We start from the raw sequence: 17,524 nt of genomic DNA on the forward strand, positions 1-17,524 counted from the left end.
CTGCTCACAAAGATTCTTTCAGTCCATCACCAATTCTCACGAAAGAAGATGATACTTTAGTCAGGTAAGCCTAAGATGATTCAAAATGTGGAACATGAATTAGAGAGATACACAGTTTGAATTATTGCTATGGTTCTTAACAATGAAAGGAAAATTTAATCTTTCTAAGTGGATTCTCAAAATGGCAAGGAAAGGTTTCCCGAGAAAGAGAGAAGACATCATTTCCAGCGTACATAATTTTTTGCTTGCTTGTTATTTTAAGGGGCCTAACATCGAAGGTCATCGGCCCCATAATTTTTTTGACATTAAATCCATGGCCGAACCCTTTCAGGAACAACCGCCCAGGTGAAGGCTGGCTGAAGGTAATAAGATATTTGTAGAACTGTTTATTAGTATCCATGTAATTGTAAATTCTTTTGAAAGTATTGAGTTCAGCAACTCATGACGTTTCAATGGAAATAATGTAAAATACTGATGATCTGGATGAAGAATGTGACCAGCTTGGGACAGATGAAGACGACGTGAATTATGCTGTGTATGTTGAATGTGATGACAATGTTGCCACCTGCAAGTGCAGATAGCAGACAAAATTCATGAACAGCTGATGACCAACAAAAACAGTAACAAGCAAGAACTTGGGGATGAAAATGAAACCGAGGACATCTGCGCACCAGTACCAACGCATTCAGCAGCGGTAGAAGCTATGGACATAGTGCAGTGTTATGTATCAAGTTTTTCTTTTTGCTAGTGGCTTTACGTCGCACCAACACAGATAGGTCTTCTGGCGATGTATCAAGTTTTGTTGTGGATGCAGTGTAATGGATTGCGTTACCAAACTCGATACTGTTGTATGTAATTTAGAACAAAAGAAGAAGCAGTCTACATTAGATATGTTTCTTAGATGCAAATGATGATACGTGTTTCTTACATGCAAGTGATGACATGTAAGTTACCCTGTGTAATTTTAAACATGTGTTAGTTTATTCCGAATCGAATTCTAGAAAATTTTTGTACATTTAAAATTTTTTATGCAAATACGGACGTATAGTTCGCATTTCTAAGAACGTCTTTCCTTGATGTTTTACTATGCTGTTCTTTAAATGTATTATTTCTTTATTAATTTCATTACTTATAATTGTAAACACTTGTTTCTTTGTCTTTATCATAATTATTTTTACGTTCAAACCTAACTTTTAAGTTTAATAGCATAATTTTTTTAAAGCAAGTTTACTCTTTGAAACTTTTTGTCTCTGTCCCCACAAGAACGTCCTATCCAGTTTTGATGTGTATAATATACACACAATTGGTTCAACTCATTTGCAGTTATCGTCATTTAGCGTAAAAATTACGGCGTGCATTTCTTTCTGAAAAATCAAATTTCCCCAAACCGTTTGTATCCAATCTAGTATGAGTGATGTGTCCATCCACCCTTTTTCTTGGATACGAAAATGGATCCCTCGCAGAAATTTTACTTTAGGCATTGTTTTTTGTTTTAGAACAGTGCAAGGTGCAAACTTTCTGCCATACCTGTTACAGCAAGCATTACAGGACTCTCACTGTTTTTCACTTCCGGTAGTGCATATGATAATATTCTACATGTCCCTTTCTTATCGATTGTTCGACTTTTTGGCATATTGAAACTTACTGGCGTCTAATCTGCGTTTCCTATCTGAGAGAGCAAATATTATGTCACTTTATTCTTCTCAATCACAAAACAATGAAAATCAATTACTTTTTGGTTTAAATCATTCGGCATTCTTTGGCATAACGTTGTTCTTCGTCAAAGAGAAAGTCCATTTCTCTTCATAAAATTAATCATCCAGCCTTAGCTAACCTTAAAATCTGAGACACTGATTCCATATGCAGCACCTATTTCTCATCCTTTAAAATACAGAATTTAGTGAGAAACGACACATCTATCATTGCGGAACGAAATCCCATATTTAAGCAGATCCTCCTCTACTTGCGGAAACTTGCCACTATTTTTGTCTGCGAAATGCTTTGCGAGACTTTTTGATCTCTTGACGTGTACTTTTCTATTTCTGCCAGTAGTGCACATTGCATTCAGACACTGAGTACTTGCGGCCTGCTGTCCTATTCCTGTATGTTTCGGCGTAACTGATCACTCTGAGTTTATGTGATGCAGAATTACTCGAATACTTGCTCATTGAGGATTAAAAAACAATTCTGAGATCACAGGAAACGGATGTACCGTACCTGAAACACCCATAAGATATGTTTGTACCAGACTGGCATAGAGCGTCACTAGTCACTTCTGTGCTGATTCGCTCGCTGAACTAATGTAGTGGTATTTCCTACTGGTTGATAAAGCATGCTGTGCAGTATTTGGAATGCCCAGTTTCACAATAGGAATGCTGCAACTTGAATAGCTGACATCTTTATTTTGAAATGCAGCCAGAACAGTGTGATAGATGATTGAAGAAGTGGGTGCGTCATATACGGGAATATTTCTTTTTCTCCACTTCGGACCATCATCAATCCCAGTTCTTTTAAATGCATATTTTGAGGTAAAAAAAAACAGAAAAAATATGCAAGTAAATAAGAGTATTTATTCTGCAGAAAGAATTGAATTTGGGTGCACAACATACAACAGTGAGTTTGTCTCATCGGTTGGCCGGCAGGCGTGCCCAGCTTATCTGCCTCCCGTTGACTCATCACTGCCCACTCCGTGGCATAGCAACAAGGACACAGTACCTTGCTCCCTTTATCAGTGCATGACATGAGATTAAAAAAAAAAAAAAATACTACAGTTACCTTGTATGGTTTCAATTTTAACATTTTCGTAACCGGCCATGCTGAGTTCGATAAAACCCCGGTTTTTTGTCCAAGTCGTCTTAGGGATTTTGTAGGCGTATGATCTAATCTTTCTGAGATTTCACTTACTTTTTCCTCGTTAAGTACATGTCTTTTAACACTTCTCTTCTTATCAAGTAAAGAACCAGTTCCTCTCAATTTGTTTACGAGTTTCCGCACAGTCTATGTGGAGGGTGTACACCTGGAAATTGTGTTACAAATCACCTAACGACTTCCCTGCAAGACTCCGTTTTCCCATAATTATCGTACATAAATACCCTTTCCTCTACCGTGTACACGTGCGGAGACATTATGAGAATTATACCCTGAAGTAACACTAAAAACTCAAGAACAGTTGGTGCAACAGATCCAAACTTAATACACGTTTTAAGCATGGACCTGAACTGAAAGTGCGGGCATTCCTGTGCTGTCATTGCACTGTGTAACGGGAAGTGATGAGTCAATGGGAGGCAGATAAGCTGGGTGTGCCTGCCGGACACCTGATGAGAGAAACTAACTGTATACATACAATACAACAAACAAGCAATCACACACTGATGTTTCCAGTTGTGTAGGTTCCTATAATGAAGGCACAATGTAGAGAGATCACAGGACACGTGATCAGAACTTACCGCTGAGAAAAAGAACTTGACGAGTTTGCCTCTGTTATCCGCGGCAGGGCGCCTTGTCAATTCCTTCCCGTCCCTGAACAGGATCAGAGTCGGTAACTGTCGGCTCATAGAAGAATCACTGACGTGAAACTTCTGTGCAGCATCAGGATAGCGGCCAATATCTATCTTGCCAAACCTCAGATTGTCCAGACCATACCTGCAATTAAGGAAACATTTGCCAGTTTCTATAATACTGTACAAGGATACTCCATCCTATATTACATTCCATGTTAAGAAAAAACAGTATTGCTCTAATGGCAACAGGATTGCCATTTCAAACGGCTCTGCTCAACAACATCATGGGAAAGCGGTGGCACATACATTGGCAACGTTTAAGTTAAGGTGGACCAACACCTTCGACTGACCAAAAATGCTATTTTTCAATTTATTCCTTTCATTTAAAATTGAACTTTTCTCTTTATAACATTGCAAATTTTTTTCTAAATATCACCAATACTTATGAAGTTATGACCAAAAAAGTGAAGCCCTGTCACCCAAGCAAGCCCTTTATCAGTAAATTTGTTGCTTCTTTCCCGTAACTTTTGTTTTTCCGAACTGTTTTCCTGATAACTCTAAAAAGTTTTTAAGATATTAAGATGAAATTCTGCATGCATCTATATTTCAAAGAGAGGGAAAAGATATACTAGAATTATTGAGCTAGCTTCATTGATTAAGTTTAGAACATATATTTTCAAATGAAAATTAATGAAAACTGACCACTTGAAAATAACTTCATGAAAAATATATTTATACCTAATGGACTTTACTGATTCTAGTACATGTTAAAGCTATCACATTACTAATTGTTATAAAAAAAGAATCGTAGAAAAATATCATGTGTTTGGAAATTATCAGGAAGACAGCAAAATAGTTGCCATGATACACCGCCATTTTCAATAATTAATTGTATATGATCGTATAGGGCCAACTGCAGAAATGATGGCTAGTTTTAACTTAGGCAACGTCTACCTAACAACGTCTAAATCAATCACGATTTTCCATTGCATAAACAGTGTCAGCTGGTTTTTAACTAGACATCGTTTAAAGTTTCAATATGGGTTTGAAAATTGAGATAGAAGTATCTTTAATGCAACTCTTTGCTTGTCACAACCAATGAAATTCATCAGCTGTTTGTCTTCCTACACATTACTCAAATATGGCTAAGCATGAGCATGACTTGCCCACAGATAAGAGTATCGCTTTTTGGTGGAAATTAAATCTCAGGCTGTCAGGATCAGATTTTCAGTAAGCGCCAGGTAATTGAAAAATGCTACGAGAGGAATAGGCAGTTGTGTTTATGTTTCGTAGATCTAGAGAAAGCATATGACAGGGTACCGAGGGAAAAGATGTTCGCCATACTGGGGGACTATGGAATTAAAGGTAGATTATTAAAATCAATCAAAGGTATTTATGTTGACAATTGGGCTTCAGTGAGAATTGATGGTAGAATGAGTTCTTGGTTCAGGGTACTTACAGGGGTTCGACAAGGCTGTAATCTTTCACCTTTGCTGTTCGTAGTTTACATGGATCATCTGCTGAAAGGTATAAAATGGCAGGGAGGGATTCAGTTAGGTGGAAATGTAGTAAGCAGTTTGGCCTATGCTGACGACTTGGTCTTAATGACAGATTCTGCCGAAAGCCTGCAGTCTAATATCTTGGAACTTGAAAATAGGTGCAATGAGTATGGTATGAAAATTAGCCCCTCGAAGACTAAACTGATGTCAGTAGGTAAGAAATTCAACAGAATTGAATGTCAGGTTGGTGATACAAAGCTGGGACAGGTCGATAATTTCAAGTATTTAGGTTGTGTGTTCTCCCAGGATGGTAATATAGTGAGATTGAATCAAGGTGTTGTAAAGCTAATGCAGTGAGCTCACAGTTGCGATCAACAGTATTCTGTAAGAAGGAAGTCAGCTCCCAGACGAAACTATCTTTACATCGGTCTGTTTTCAGACCAACTTTGCTTTACGGGAGCGAAAGCTGGGTGGACTCAGGGTATCTTATTCATAAGTTAGAAGTAACAGACATGAAAGTAGGGAGAATGACTGCTGGTACAAACAGGTGGGAACAATGGCAGGAGGAAACTCAGAATGAGGAGATAAAGGCTAATTTAGGAATGAACTTGATGGATGAAGCTGTATGCATAAACTGGCTTCGGTGGTGGGGTCATGTGAGGCGAATGGAGGAGGATAGGTTACCAAGGAGAATAATGGACTCTGTTATGGAGGGTAAGAGAAGTAGAGGTAGACCAAGACGACGATGTTTAGACTCAGTTTCCAACGATTTAAATATAAGAGGTACAGAACTAAACGAGGGCACAGCACTAGTTGCAAATAGAGTATTGTGGCGATGTTTAGTAAATTCACAGAGGCTTGCAGACTGAGCGCTGAAAGGCATAACAGTCTATAATGATGATGTACGTATATAATATCATCAACACTAAAGCGACACGCTACCATACGGGGAAGTGTAGCTTTGATTATAACGTTGTTACGGTGAGTGTAATCTACTCATACATACAGTAGCTTCGACGAAGGGAAGATGAAGCAATAGTAATGTGTAACCGAGTGTGTTGTACGGGCAATATAGATGTAGCTTGCATTCTGGAGATCGTAGGCTCGAAACATAGGCAGACCTGAAGATTGTTTTCCGTTGTTTCCCTATTTTTACACCAGGCAAATACTAGGGCTGTTATTATGGCCACAGCTCTTCTTCCCCAGTCCTCCTCTTTAAGCAATAATCACCACCATCATCATCACTTGCCTTTTCCTATCTGATAGTTGCCAAAAACGTTTACAATTATATACATAAAAACCACATACAACCTACTTTTTAGTTTTCACTATTATGTGTGTTTACTTGACAATAAATATACAGTAAGTGAACACCTCCTGGTTGATGTATGTGACAGCCCTCTTACGATCGGGACATGTAATTCTGATATGTATGTAGTTGAAGTGACCTATAATTCCATCGAAATTACCCCCTGTATATAATAAAATATATCGGTTGCCAAGAATTGTATTCAAGTTGACAGTTACAGGATTGTCCCTTTGTCATTCTCAAGAAACAAGTCTCCTGAAAAGCGAAACCTTATTTTAAGATCTATCTCCCCGTGCATGTAAATGAATTGTTGCGATTTAGCAGCGGGCGACCCACAGAGAGGCTGTCGAACTAACCTTTCTTTGCAGAACCGTCTTTTTTTTTGTTTGCTATTTTGCTTTATGTCGCACCATCACAGACAGGTCTTACGGCGACTATGGAACGGGAAAGGCTCAGGAATGAGAAGGAAGCGCCCCTGGCCTTAATTAAGGTACAACCCCAGCATTTGCCTGGTGTGAAAATGGGAAACCACGGAAAACCATCTTCAGGGCTGCCGACAGTGGGGTTCAAACCCACTATCTCCCAGATGCGAGCTCACAGCTGCGCACTCCTGACCGCATGGCCAACTCGCCTGGTCTGAATCGTCTCAACATGATAATACAAATTACATATTTCATGGTACATAACTCATACTCATCTATAGAGTAAATAAATCACTGTGTTAATCACATAACACTCACTCAACACAAGACAAGTACGCACTGATATAAGGGCTAAAAACATACGCAGCACATTAATAGGCGACTTCTGTACAACAGTAATAACCTGCCATGGTTCATAGAGTAACGGATTATGCGCGTTACAAGTACCAGAACGACACAGAAGGAAGGCAACAAAGCGATGGCTGTTTCCGCCATTGTGCTTCCTACATGGGAATGTATTTATGAAATAGAAATACTTTGGAAGTTATTTTAATAACGCACAGGCAAAAAATGCCTCCTCCTCTTTTTTTTCTTTCTTTTAATATATAGTAAAACTATTTTCATCTATTTACCCTTCCGGCTCCATGGCTAAATGGTTAGCGTACTGGCCTTTGGTCACAGGGGTCCTGGGTTCGATTGCCGGCAGGGTCGGGAATTTTAACCATTATTGGTTAATTTTGCTGGCACGGGGGCTGGGTGTATGTGCCGTCTTCATCATCATTTCATACTCATCACGATGCGCAGGTCGCCCAAGGGAGTCAAATCAAAAGACCTGCACCTGGCGAGCCGAACATGTCCTCGGACACTCCCGGCACTAAAAGTCATACGCCATTTCATTTTATCTTTTACCGGGCGAGTTGGCCGTGCGCGTAGAGGCGCGCGGCTGTGAGCTTGCATCCGGGAGATAGTAGGTTCGAATCCCACTATCGGCAGCCCTGAAGATGGTTTTCCGTGTTTTCCCATTTTCACACCAGGCAAATGCTGGGGCTGTACCTTAATTAAGGCCACGGCCGCTTCCTTCCAACTCCTAGGCCTTTTCTATCCCATCGTCGCCATAAGACCTATCTGTGTCGGTGCGACGTAAAGCCCCTAGCAAAAAAAAAAAAAAATCTTTTCAGCCGTATTGAGCTTAATGCTAATTATTACAATTCTTGTTTTATTTTCCACCTAATTCAATACATAAAAATGTTTGTCTCTAGACGGACATTTTATTACTATACAACACTAACAGGGATATGTTTCGCTCGTTATATCGAGCACCTTCAGCCTCATTTGCACGAATATCTCGAGGTTAAGTCTTTACATTGAACCTTCATATAAATAATTTGTTAAAATTATAAAATTAAATTATAATAAAATGTTACCACTAGTAAACATATAATTAAAAAGAATTAACAAATTAAAATATATAGCTGTGATGGACTAGACATTGATCACAATTTGCTGATGTCCAAGCATAGTAATGTTCTAAACATCTGTAAGATTTAACTAAAAATCTTGTTAGTTCCCAGATTTTCCTAACACTATTTAGTGCTAAGTTATTTTTCTAAATTTGAATGTCTTATTTTATTAATGATGTTAGAGGTTTAAACTTGCGATGTTTATCTTCGTTGAAGGTTGAGTCAAATGTTCCACCTTTACAATACCATGATTCTTTATTAACTAATTATTTACATAAATTTTTAAATATATCGGGACATGTTTCGTCTAACTTGTAGACATCATCAGCCATAAAAACCTTTGAGAAAAAGCTACAATGACAAGGACAAAGTAACACATTAAAATAATTCGGATGACCGAATATGTCATTTAAAATGGTGAAGAATTCAGAACTTTTCTGAGTACAGCACTTGAGAATACCGTTGACATTAAAATTAAAATTGTCCACATGGGATGATTCAGTAAAAACTTTGCGTTAAAATTATTCCTTTTTTTGTGCTGTGTTAACATATAATATTCTGTTATGTCGTGAAGGTTTGATGATGAATTGCATAATGTTCACTCCAGTAGGACAACAACAATGTGTGAGAAATCCAGCGAGCGGATGTTAATGCCGTCTTATTGGTATGTTGACATTTCTTGTTGAGAAGTTAGGTGGAATATTTGAACGTGATAACGTAATGTAGAACGTACAGTAGAGGGCTCTAGAACAAAAATAATGGCTGTTGTTAGTATTGAAATAGGCAAGTTTTTGTGTCTTGAGATGTAAAGTAATGAAAGAATGAAAATAAGAAGTGCGGCACATCTGATTACTTACGTTCTCGCCTGTCCGACAGCGACTAGTTCAGTGTGGATGACTGTGGCTGACTAAGAGCGAGCTATGGAGGTCGTGTGTGAAGGGAGCCGGTACGAGGGGAAATTAGGGGAAGGTTGGGATTAGTAGGCGGGGAGCTGTAACATGGATGCTTGTTAGTGGGTATGTCAAAGTAAGAACTATTGAGCAATGCCTCGAAAATTACGTTTGCCGTTTCTGAAATTTCATTCAAATTGTGAATGGGATTGCATTTATGATCTATATTAATATAGGTATTTTCTATGCTTTTATTGTGAAAATAAAGAATTTTTAAGTCCTGTTCTATGGAAGTGAAGGAATGATTGGACTCTGTCATATGAGTGCATGACCCGGTTTTAAATCTTTCTGGTACTCAACTTAGCGCTTCGGATATTGAAATTTTAGAGAAGGGACCTAAATTCAATTGGCCTACTGCCTTTAAATTGAAAGATGCCATTGCTATCACTGCTGAAACTGAAAACGCCATACAAAAACTACCAATTGACAGCAAAACAGAAATTAGACTCAATATTCGTAAAAAACTTTCTAATTTAATTGAAGTCAACAAATCTACAGCTCCTTTATTTCCCAAAAAAGCCATAGACTCGTTAAAAAAGAAGATTAACGAAAATGATCTAATAGTCACGAAAGCAGACAAAGGCAATGCCACAGTTATTATGAACAAAGAAACTTACGTGCAAAAAAACCGGAAACCTTCTTCTCCGATAATTCTTTTAAACTGATAAAAAAAATCCTACCAACAATATTCAAAAGAACTTAAAACAATTATTGAAACAAACGTCCATCATTCTCACTGAACATGATTCTCAAAAACTCATTAATATGAATCCCAGTATCCCCACAGCTAAAGCATTACCTAAAGTCCACAAAATAGATATTCCCATAAGACCCATAGTTAACTACAGGAACAGCCTGACTTACAAAACTTCCAAATTTATTCATAACTTCTTGAAGAAATACTACAAATTTGAAAATCCCAATTCCATCAAGAATTCTATAGAATTTTGTAATTTGACTAAAAACCTAGAATTACAGCCACAGCAAAAAATGTACTCATTTGACATATAAAACATGTATTCCAATATACCGGTCAAGAAAACTTTAAAGATCATCAAAGACAATTTTCTAAAACACAGAAAACTAAGCATAGAAGAAATAGAAGAATTTTTAAATATTTTAGAATTTGTAACTTCCAACAACTATTTCACTTTTAATGGAAAAATTTATAAGCAGGATACTCTTCCTATGGGTTCCCCGGCTTCAAGAATAATGGCAGAAATTTATTTAGACCACTTGGAAAATTCCAAAATTCTCAACAAAATTAAAAGGTATTGTATTCTGGACACGCTTTGTTGATGATACATTTACTTTAATAGATCATAACGTCTCCAACGGCGATATCGTTCTTGAACAGTTGAATGCAGTCGATCCATGGATCAAGTTTACTTCCGAAGCGGAAGTCAATAATTCATTAAACTTCTTAGATGTTACTATTAACAACAGCTCTAACAAATTCTCTTATACCATATTCAGGAAGCCCACCCAAACTATTAATACTATTCGGCAAGACTCAATGCATCCGGAATCTCAAAAAAGAGCAACATTTTATAGTTTAATCCACAGAGCTTTTCACGTCCCTTTATCTAATGTTAATCGTAAAAAAGAACTTGACTTTATCCACTTAATAGCGAGTAAATATGGATTTAGCGGGCATTTCATTGACAGGATAATCAATAAAGTTACTAACAAATCCAGTTCAACTTTACTTAGGGCCGGTTGTATAAACATAGCTGATCCGAGATCAATTTTGATTCGAGATCAGAAAATGATCCTTTCCAAGCTGCTCGTTGTGTTGTATAACATTGATCTCGGATCTCATGATCCGGATCAACTTTGATCCGTCATCGTAGAATTTCGCTTGGCAACGTCGTAAACAGCGTGGGAAATTCGTACTAATCAGGAGTATGTTGGTAGTAAAGTCACGTTATTTCATGTTTTAATCTCTGTGACGTAGTGTCAATCTTAGTGTCAATCAGATCTCAAACACCGATTGAAAAATGGACATGAACTTGGATGTCAATGAGCGAAGAAATCGAGCGCCGAATTTTACAGCGTACGAAAAGGAGTTGTTGATTGATTTAGTCGTTACTAAATATAAGAATACGATTGAAAATAAAAAGACTGATGCTGTAAGTACGAAAGAGAAGGAAAACGCCTGGAAAGCACTAGCTTCAGACTTCAATTCCCACGCAAATGTGGCACGACGGGATTGGAAAACATTGCAGTTATGTTACAAGAATGTAAAACGACGAACGAAGAAGTCGGCTGCAGACGATAAAGTAAGTAAAGAAATACATATTTGCGTATTAATCACTAGTTGAGACTTCGGAGTATCGTACTTAACCAACTGTACATTCTTACTAGATCAGCATTCATAAAACAGGCGGAGGTCCATTCGTACAACCTACGGTGGATGAAGCTGGACGGAAACTCGTAGCAGCATTAAAACCCCAATTCCTTCCACTAGCCTGCGAGTCCGATTGCGATGCGAACTTCCACCAAGAAGTTATTTTTGGTAAGTTAACCTTGAAATCCTGGTTTAAATAATTAGGAATACTGGTACAGGATGTTCGAAGTGTAGACTCATACAGAGCTACGCTTTTCACAAGCATAAGGCATTGTAAATTAATTACCGATACACAGGACTATGTCTGATGTTAGTTTGTTTTTCGTTCTAGTAAATATTGCGATAAGCCCTTTACCTTAATTAATCGGTCATCGGTAACTCCAATAAAAAATTACAAACTACCCCTTGTTGACGAATGACAGGTTAACTACATACAGTGCACATTTACTATGGAAGTACATAATGTCTAATTTTATTATTTAGATGTACGTGAATGTGATGTGGAGGATCCTGCACTTGCAATGGAAACTGCAGTGAACGAATCACAAACTCAATCCGTTGCTTTCGTGGAGGAAATAGCTGTCAGTGGGGTTTCTTACAACATGGTAATGTATCAAGTTACGTGACTACTGTATGTTGCAAAAACTTAAGGGTGTTAATTCAGATAGATATAACATATAATGGCCGGTTTCTGGTACACTACATTTCCCTATGAGTTACCTAAATGTGCTTGTAACTAACTGCGCTGTTAACTGGAAACTTAAATCCATATTAATAAGCCCTGGTAATGAACAGTACAGATATCGTCATGTTTAGTATTTCTCGTCCTTCAATAGATGTATCTACGCAAATGTTTTTAGGGTACGGTAATTTTGGTAATATCTAGTTACTTTTACTAGCAGAAGTTTCCTATAATGAGAACTGGTTGGCAAATATGTACACAGTCATTTCAATCAATCTGATTCAGCGTGTAATAATCTCTCATAATAAGAATATATCTGATCTAATAACGCAAAAACTAGTTATATTTCCCCTTCTTTCTTATTCACAGCACGCATATATAGTCTTAAATTTCACCTAGATGCGTTCGTCACTAAAATTATAGAAATACACCGCGATTACCAAACAGATCACTTTTTCCTGATCCAGAACACAAGCGTAAACAATAATAATATAAATGGAAAAAAGTGCATGTAATTTCACCTGATCAGATGCCAAACTCTTCAAGAATTCCATTTCTTCTGGGCTTTCACGGCACAACTTGAACAATACGAAAGCGTTACAAACTGCAATCTTCAATAGCCAAAATAAAATAGATACCGGTACCACTACATTTTTCATTAGTATTTCCGTAATGTACTCTTCGAACTGAGGATTTGTATTTCTTATAACTGCAACGGACTAGTCACTTGAGAAGTTTTACTTACACTGACCACGCAACATGCCTTGACAAAAATACTCTCGCAACTGCTGACGTTAAGTCCACAGATAAGAAGCTAACATAAACTACAGCTCCCTGCGAAATTTTTGATTAAAGAAGTCCAGATGTTTTATGTTTATTGGGAGTCTATCAGACCTCACGTCACCGGTTAAAAGATATAATACGGTAACATTAAAAAAGCAACAAAAATCGGTAGACTATTTATTATTCAGCAGGCTTGTAGTAAGTGCATACCGGTACCTAAGAGATCATGTAGTACAAATGTAAATGCTAATGGTAAATACTCCCTAATTTCAGACTGGGTGTTCACGAACTGTTGGTGAGACTCGTGGTTCAAAGCCTGATGAGAGAAATTTTTAACATTATAGTTGCACTGAAAGATCAATTTGAGCCTGGTAAAAATCCGTTTGATTTGAGTTCCATTTTATTTGACGATTCATTTCCCGTGTTAGAATATTTATCTACAGTAGGAGCGTCATGCTCCGAGGTGATTGTAATCGAAACAGCTGGGACAGATGACACCATACAGGTGGAATCAGTTACTAAGCCAGTGATAACATGGAAGTAAACCTACGGACCGAAATATTGTAAACTCTAGCACACCCAAGCACGTTAAAACTAGAATGAATGACTGTAAATATAGTATAGTCAGTTCATTATCACTAATGTTTACAAAACTAATTTGCTGGGATCAATTCTAGCATAGAGGTACCTACAGCACTAGCTGCAGTTACCAGTCTTTGCGCAGATAACTGTGAATAAGCCGATAACTGTTGTTTCGGAAACTCATTTTAAATGTATCACCATGTTCGGTCACTGATAACTACTCATCTATAGATAACTGTCATTCCAGAAACCGGTCATAAATCAAATATACTTTTCACACGCTTAACTGTTCCTTATTACTATTCGACTAGCTTTTACAGCACGACCGTTCTTCTTCTTCTTCTTATTTATCATCACATTCTCGTATTTCAATTCTGACTGACTGATTTTAGGAACAAGTACCAGATACAGATGTCAGTCCTGGCCCCAGCAGCCGAACTTCACCTCCTAAAAAGAGAAGAGCTGAAGCTGAGGGAAGTTTAAGGTACAACTTCTACAAGAGAAGACTGGAATGTCTAGAGGCAGCACACGCCATTAAAATGGAAAATCTCAAACTAGACCAGGAAATTAAAAAATATGAGCTAGCGACGGCTAAAGCCAAAGCAAATGTACAGTCTTGTTAGTACTTAGAAATATTAAAAACATACCTGAACACGTTGTTAATTATTTCATTCCTAACAGCAGTATTTCCTCCATTCATCCCAGCTTCCTCGAAGACAGGAAGTTCCTCGAAAACCCTTCTTCCTGCAAAAATATCTCCTTCTACTTCAGGTTCACTATCTATGGAATCTAAGGCCATGTTATGTAGGAGAAACGTTGCCACTATCATAGGAGGAACCCGAAGCAATTTCACTCGAAGACCCATCTTCAAGCAGGGAAATCGTCTTTTAACTAGCCCGAAAGTTCTTTCAATTGTGGATCGCGATCTCTTATGAGCTCTGTTATATGCCATCTCTGCAGGTGTCGCTTCGTGTAATACTGGAGTGAGAAGGTACTCGCAGCAACGGTAGGCACTGTCTCCGAGAAGAAATCCTTTGGGCATTTCCCCCGCCTCAAACCGAGCATGAATTCTAGAGTTATCGAATATATTACTGTCTTGTGCAGATCCAGGCCACCTTGCTACTATGTCTAGACAACGCAGATTAGCATCACATATAACCTGTACATTCAAGGAGAACCATCCGTGCCTGTTCCTGAACACTTCGGCGTTGTTACCCCCTGGCGATATGATAGGCACATGCGTACAGTCTATAGCACCAAGAATTCCTGGAAAATGAGCTATGTCATAGAAATTACGCATGATTCTCCTTGCTTCTCTCTGGTCAGTCGGCATATTGATAAATTGAGGTCTCAACGCAACAATTTCTCGCGTTACTTTATGGATGGAAATTCTAAGTTCCCATGGAGGGAATTAGATTCTTTTCCACCAATAGAGCATATCAAAAATCAGATCAAAAATTAGATGGATGGCTTTTCCGGCGTTTGCTCTATCAACCAGCGTTTCGTCTCAGGTCCGACACCAGACTCCTCAGAGTGGGATGTGTCAGACCCCACCCACTGACGCTGGGGTGTATGCAGGTGAACTTATCAGAAGCTTATTTATGATAGAGCAAACGCCGGAAAAGCCATCCATCTAATTTTTGATCTGATTTTTGATATGCTCTATTGGTGGAAAAGAATCTAATTCCCTCCATGGGAACTTAGAATTTCCATTTGGAATTGCCTGGTGGGCATTAATTCCATTGTGGAGTTTTATCTCCCGTATGCAGTTGTCAGACTGTGCTTCATAAATAAGCTTCTGATAAGTTCACCTGCATACACCCCAGCGTCAGTGGGTGGGGTCTGACACATCCCACTCTGAGGAGTCTGGTGTCGGACCTGAGACGAAACGCCGGAAAAGCCATCCATCTAATTTTTGATCTGATTTTTGATATGCTCTATTGGTGGAAAAGAATCTAATTCCCTCCATGGGAACTTAGAATTTCCATTTGGAATGGCTAGGCAGGCATTAATTCCATTGTGGAGTTTTATCTCCCGTATGCAGTTGTCAGACTGTGCTTCATAAATAAGCTTCTGATAAGTTCACCTGCATACACCCCAGCGTCAGTGGGTGGGGTCTGACACATCCCACTCTGAGGAGTCTGGTGTCGGACCTGAGACGAAACGCCGGAAAAGCCATCCATCTAATTTTTGATCTGATTTTTGATATGCTCTATTGGTGGAAAAGAATCTAATTCCCTCCATGGGAACTTAGAATTTCCATTTGGAATTGCTAGGCGGGCATTAATTCCATTGTGGAGTTTTATCTCCCGTATGCAGTTGTCAGACTGTGCTTCATAAATAAGCTTCTGATAAGTTCACCTGCATACACCCCAGCGTCAGTGGGTGGGGTCTGACACATCCCACTCTGAGGAGTCTGGTGTCGGACCTGAGACGAAACGCCGAAAAAGCCATCCATCTAATTTTTGATCTGATTTTTTATATGCTCTATTGGTGGAAAAGAATCTAATTCCCTCCATGGGAACTTAGAATTTCCATTTGGAATTGCTAGGCGGGTATTAATTCCATTGTGGAGTTTTATCTCCCGTATGCAGTTGTCAGACTGTGCTTCATAAATAAGCTTCTGATAAGTTCACCTGCATACACCCCAGCGTCAGTGGGTGGGGTCTGACACATCCCACTCTGAGGAGTCTGGTGTCGGACCTGAGACGAAACGCCGGAAAAGCCATCCATCTAATTTTTGATCTGATTTTTGATATGCTCTATTGGTGGAAAAGAATCTAATTCCCTCCATGGGAACTTAGAATTTCCATTTGGAATGGCTAGGCAGGCATTAATTCCATTGTGGAGTTTTATCTCCCGTATGCAGTTGTCAGACTGTGCTTCATAAATAAGCTTCTGATAAGTTCACCTGCATACACCCCAGCGTCAGTGGGTGGGGTCTGACACATCCCACTCTGAGGAGTCTGGTGTCGGACCTGAGACGAAACGCCGGAAAAGCCATCCATCTAATTTTTGATATGCTCTATTGGTGGAAAAGAATCTAATTCCCTCCATGGGAACTTAGAATTTCCATTTGGAATTGCCTGGCGGGCATTAATTCCATTGTGGAGTTTTATCTCCCGTATGCAGTTGTCAGACTGTGCTTCATAAATAAGCTTCTGATAAGTTCACCTGCATACACCCCAGCGTCAGTGGGTGGGGTCTGACACATCCCACTCTGAGGAGTCTGGTGTCGGACCTGAGACGAAACGCCGGAAAAGCCATCCATCTAATTTTTGATCTGATTTTTGATGTGCTCTATTGGTGGAAAAGAATCTAATTCCCTCCATGGGAACTTAGAATTTCCATTTGGAATTGCTAGGCGGGCATTAATTCCATTGTGGAGTTTTATCTCCCGTATGCAGTTGTCAGACTGTGCTTCATAAATAAGCTTCTGATAAGTTCACCTGCATACACCCCAGCGTCAGTGGGTGGGGTCTGACACATCCCACTCTGAGGAGTCTGGTGTCGGACCTGAGACGAAACGCCGGAAAAGCCATCCATCTAATTTTTGATCTGATTTTTGGTATGCTCTATTGGTGGAAAAGAATCTAATTCCCTCCATGGGAACTTAGAATTTCCATTTGGAATTGCTAGGCGGGCATTAATTCCATTGTGGAGTTTTATCTCCCGTATGCAGTTGTCAGACTGTGCTTCATAAATAAGCTTCTGATAAGTTCACCTGCATACACCCCAGCGTCAGTGGGTGGGGTCTGACACATCCCACTCTGAGGAGTCTGGTGTCGGACCTGAGACGAAACGCTTACTTTATGGATGACTTGACAAACCGTAGCTTTATCAATTTTGAATAAATCACTAACTACAATTTGAAAACTCCCTGTCGCGTAAAATCGCAGAGTCAATAGAATCTGGAACATTGGAGTAAGTGGCTGGTTTCTATTCGTTCGTCTCAGAGTGTCTCGAAGTCTACCTTCCATAACCTCA

General features: G+C 38.9%; 1 protein-coding gene across 1 annotated transcript in view; it reads right to left on the minus strand.

The window, feature by feature from the left end:
* Window positions 1-17,524, minus strand: part of LOC136886504 (thioredoxin-related transmembrane protein 2 homolog) — a 31,579-nt gene that overhangs the window by 3,951 nt on the left and 10,104 nt on the right. Inside the window, exon 4 of the mRNA XM_067159321.2 lies at window positions 3,447-3,642. Within this exon, the coding sequence (XP_067015422.1) occupies window positions 3,447-3,642 (196 nt within the window). The remainder of the gene's footprint in view (window positions 1-3,446; window positions 3,643-17,524) is intronic.

The sequence above is a fragment of the Anabrus simplex genome, chromosome X (genome assembly GCF_040414725.1).
Source record: "Anabrus simplex isolate iqAnaSimp1 chromosome X, ASM4041472v1, whole genome shotgun sequence".
Taxonomy (NCBI): Eukaryota; Metazoa; Arthropoda; class Insecta; order Orthoptera; family Tettigoniidae; genus Anabrus; species Anabrus simplex.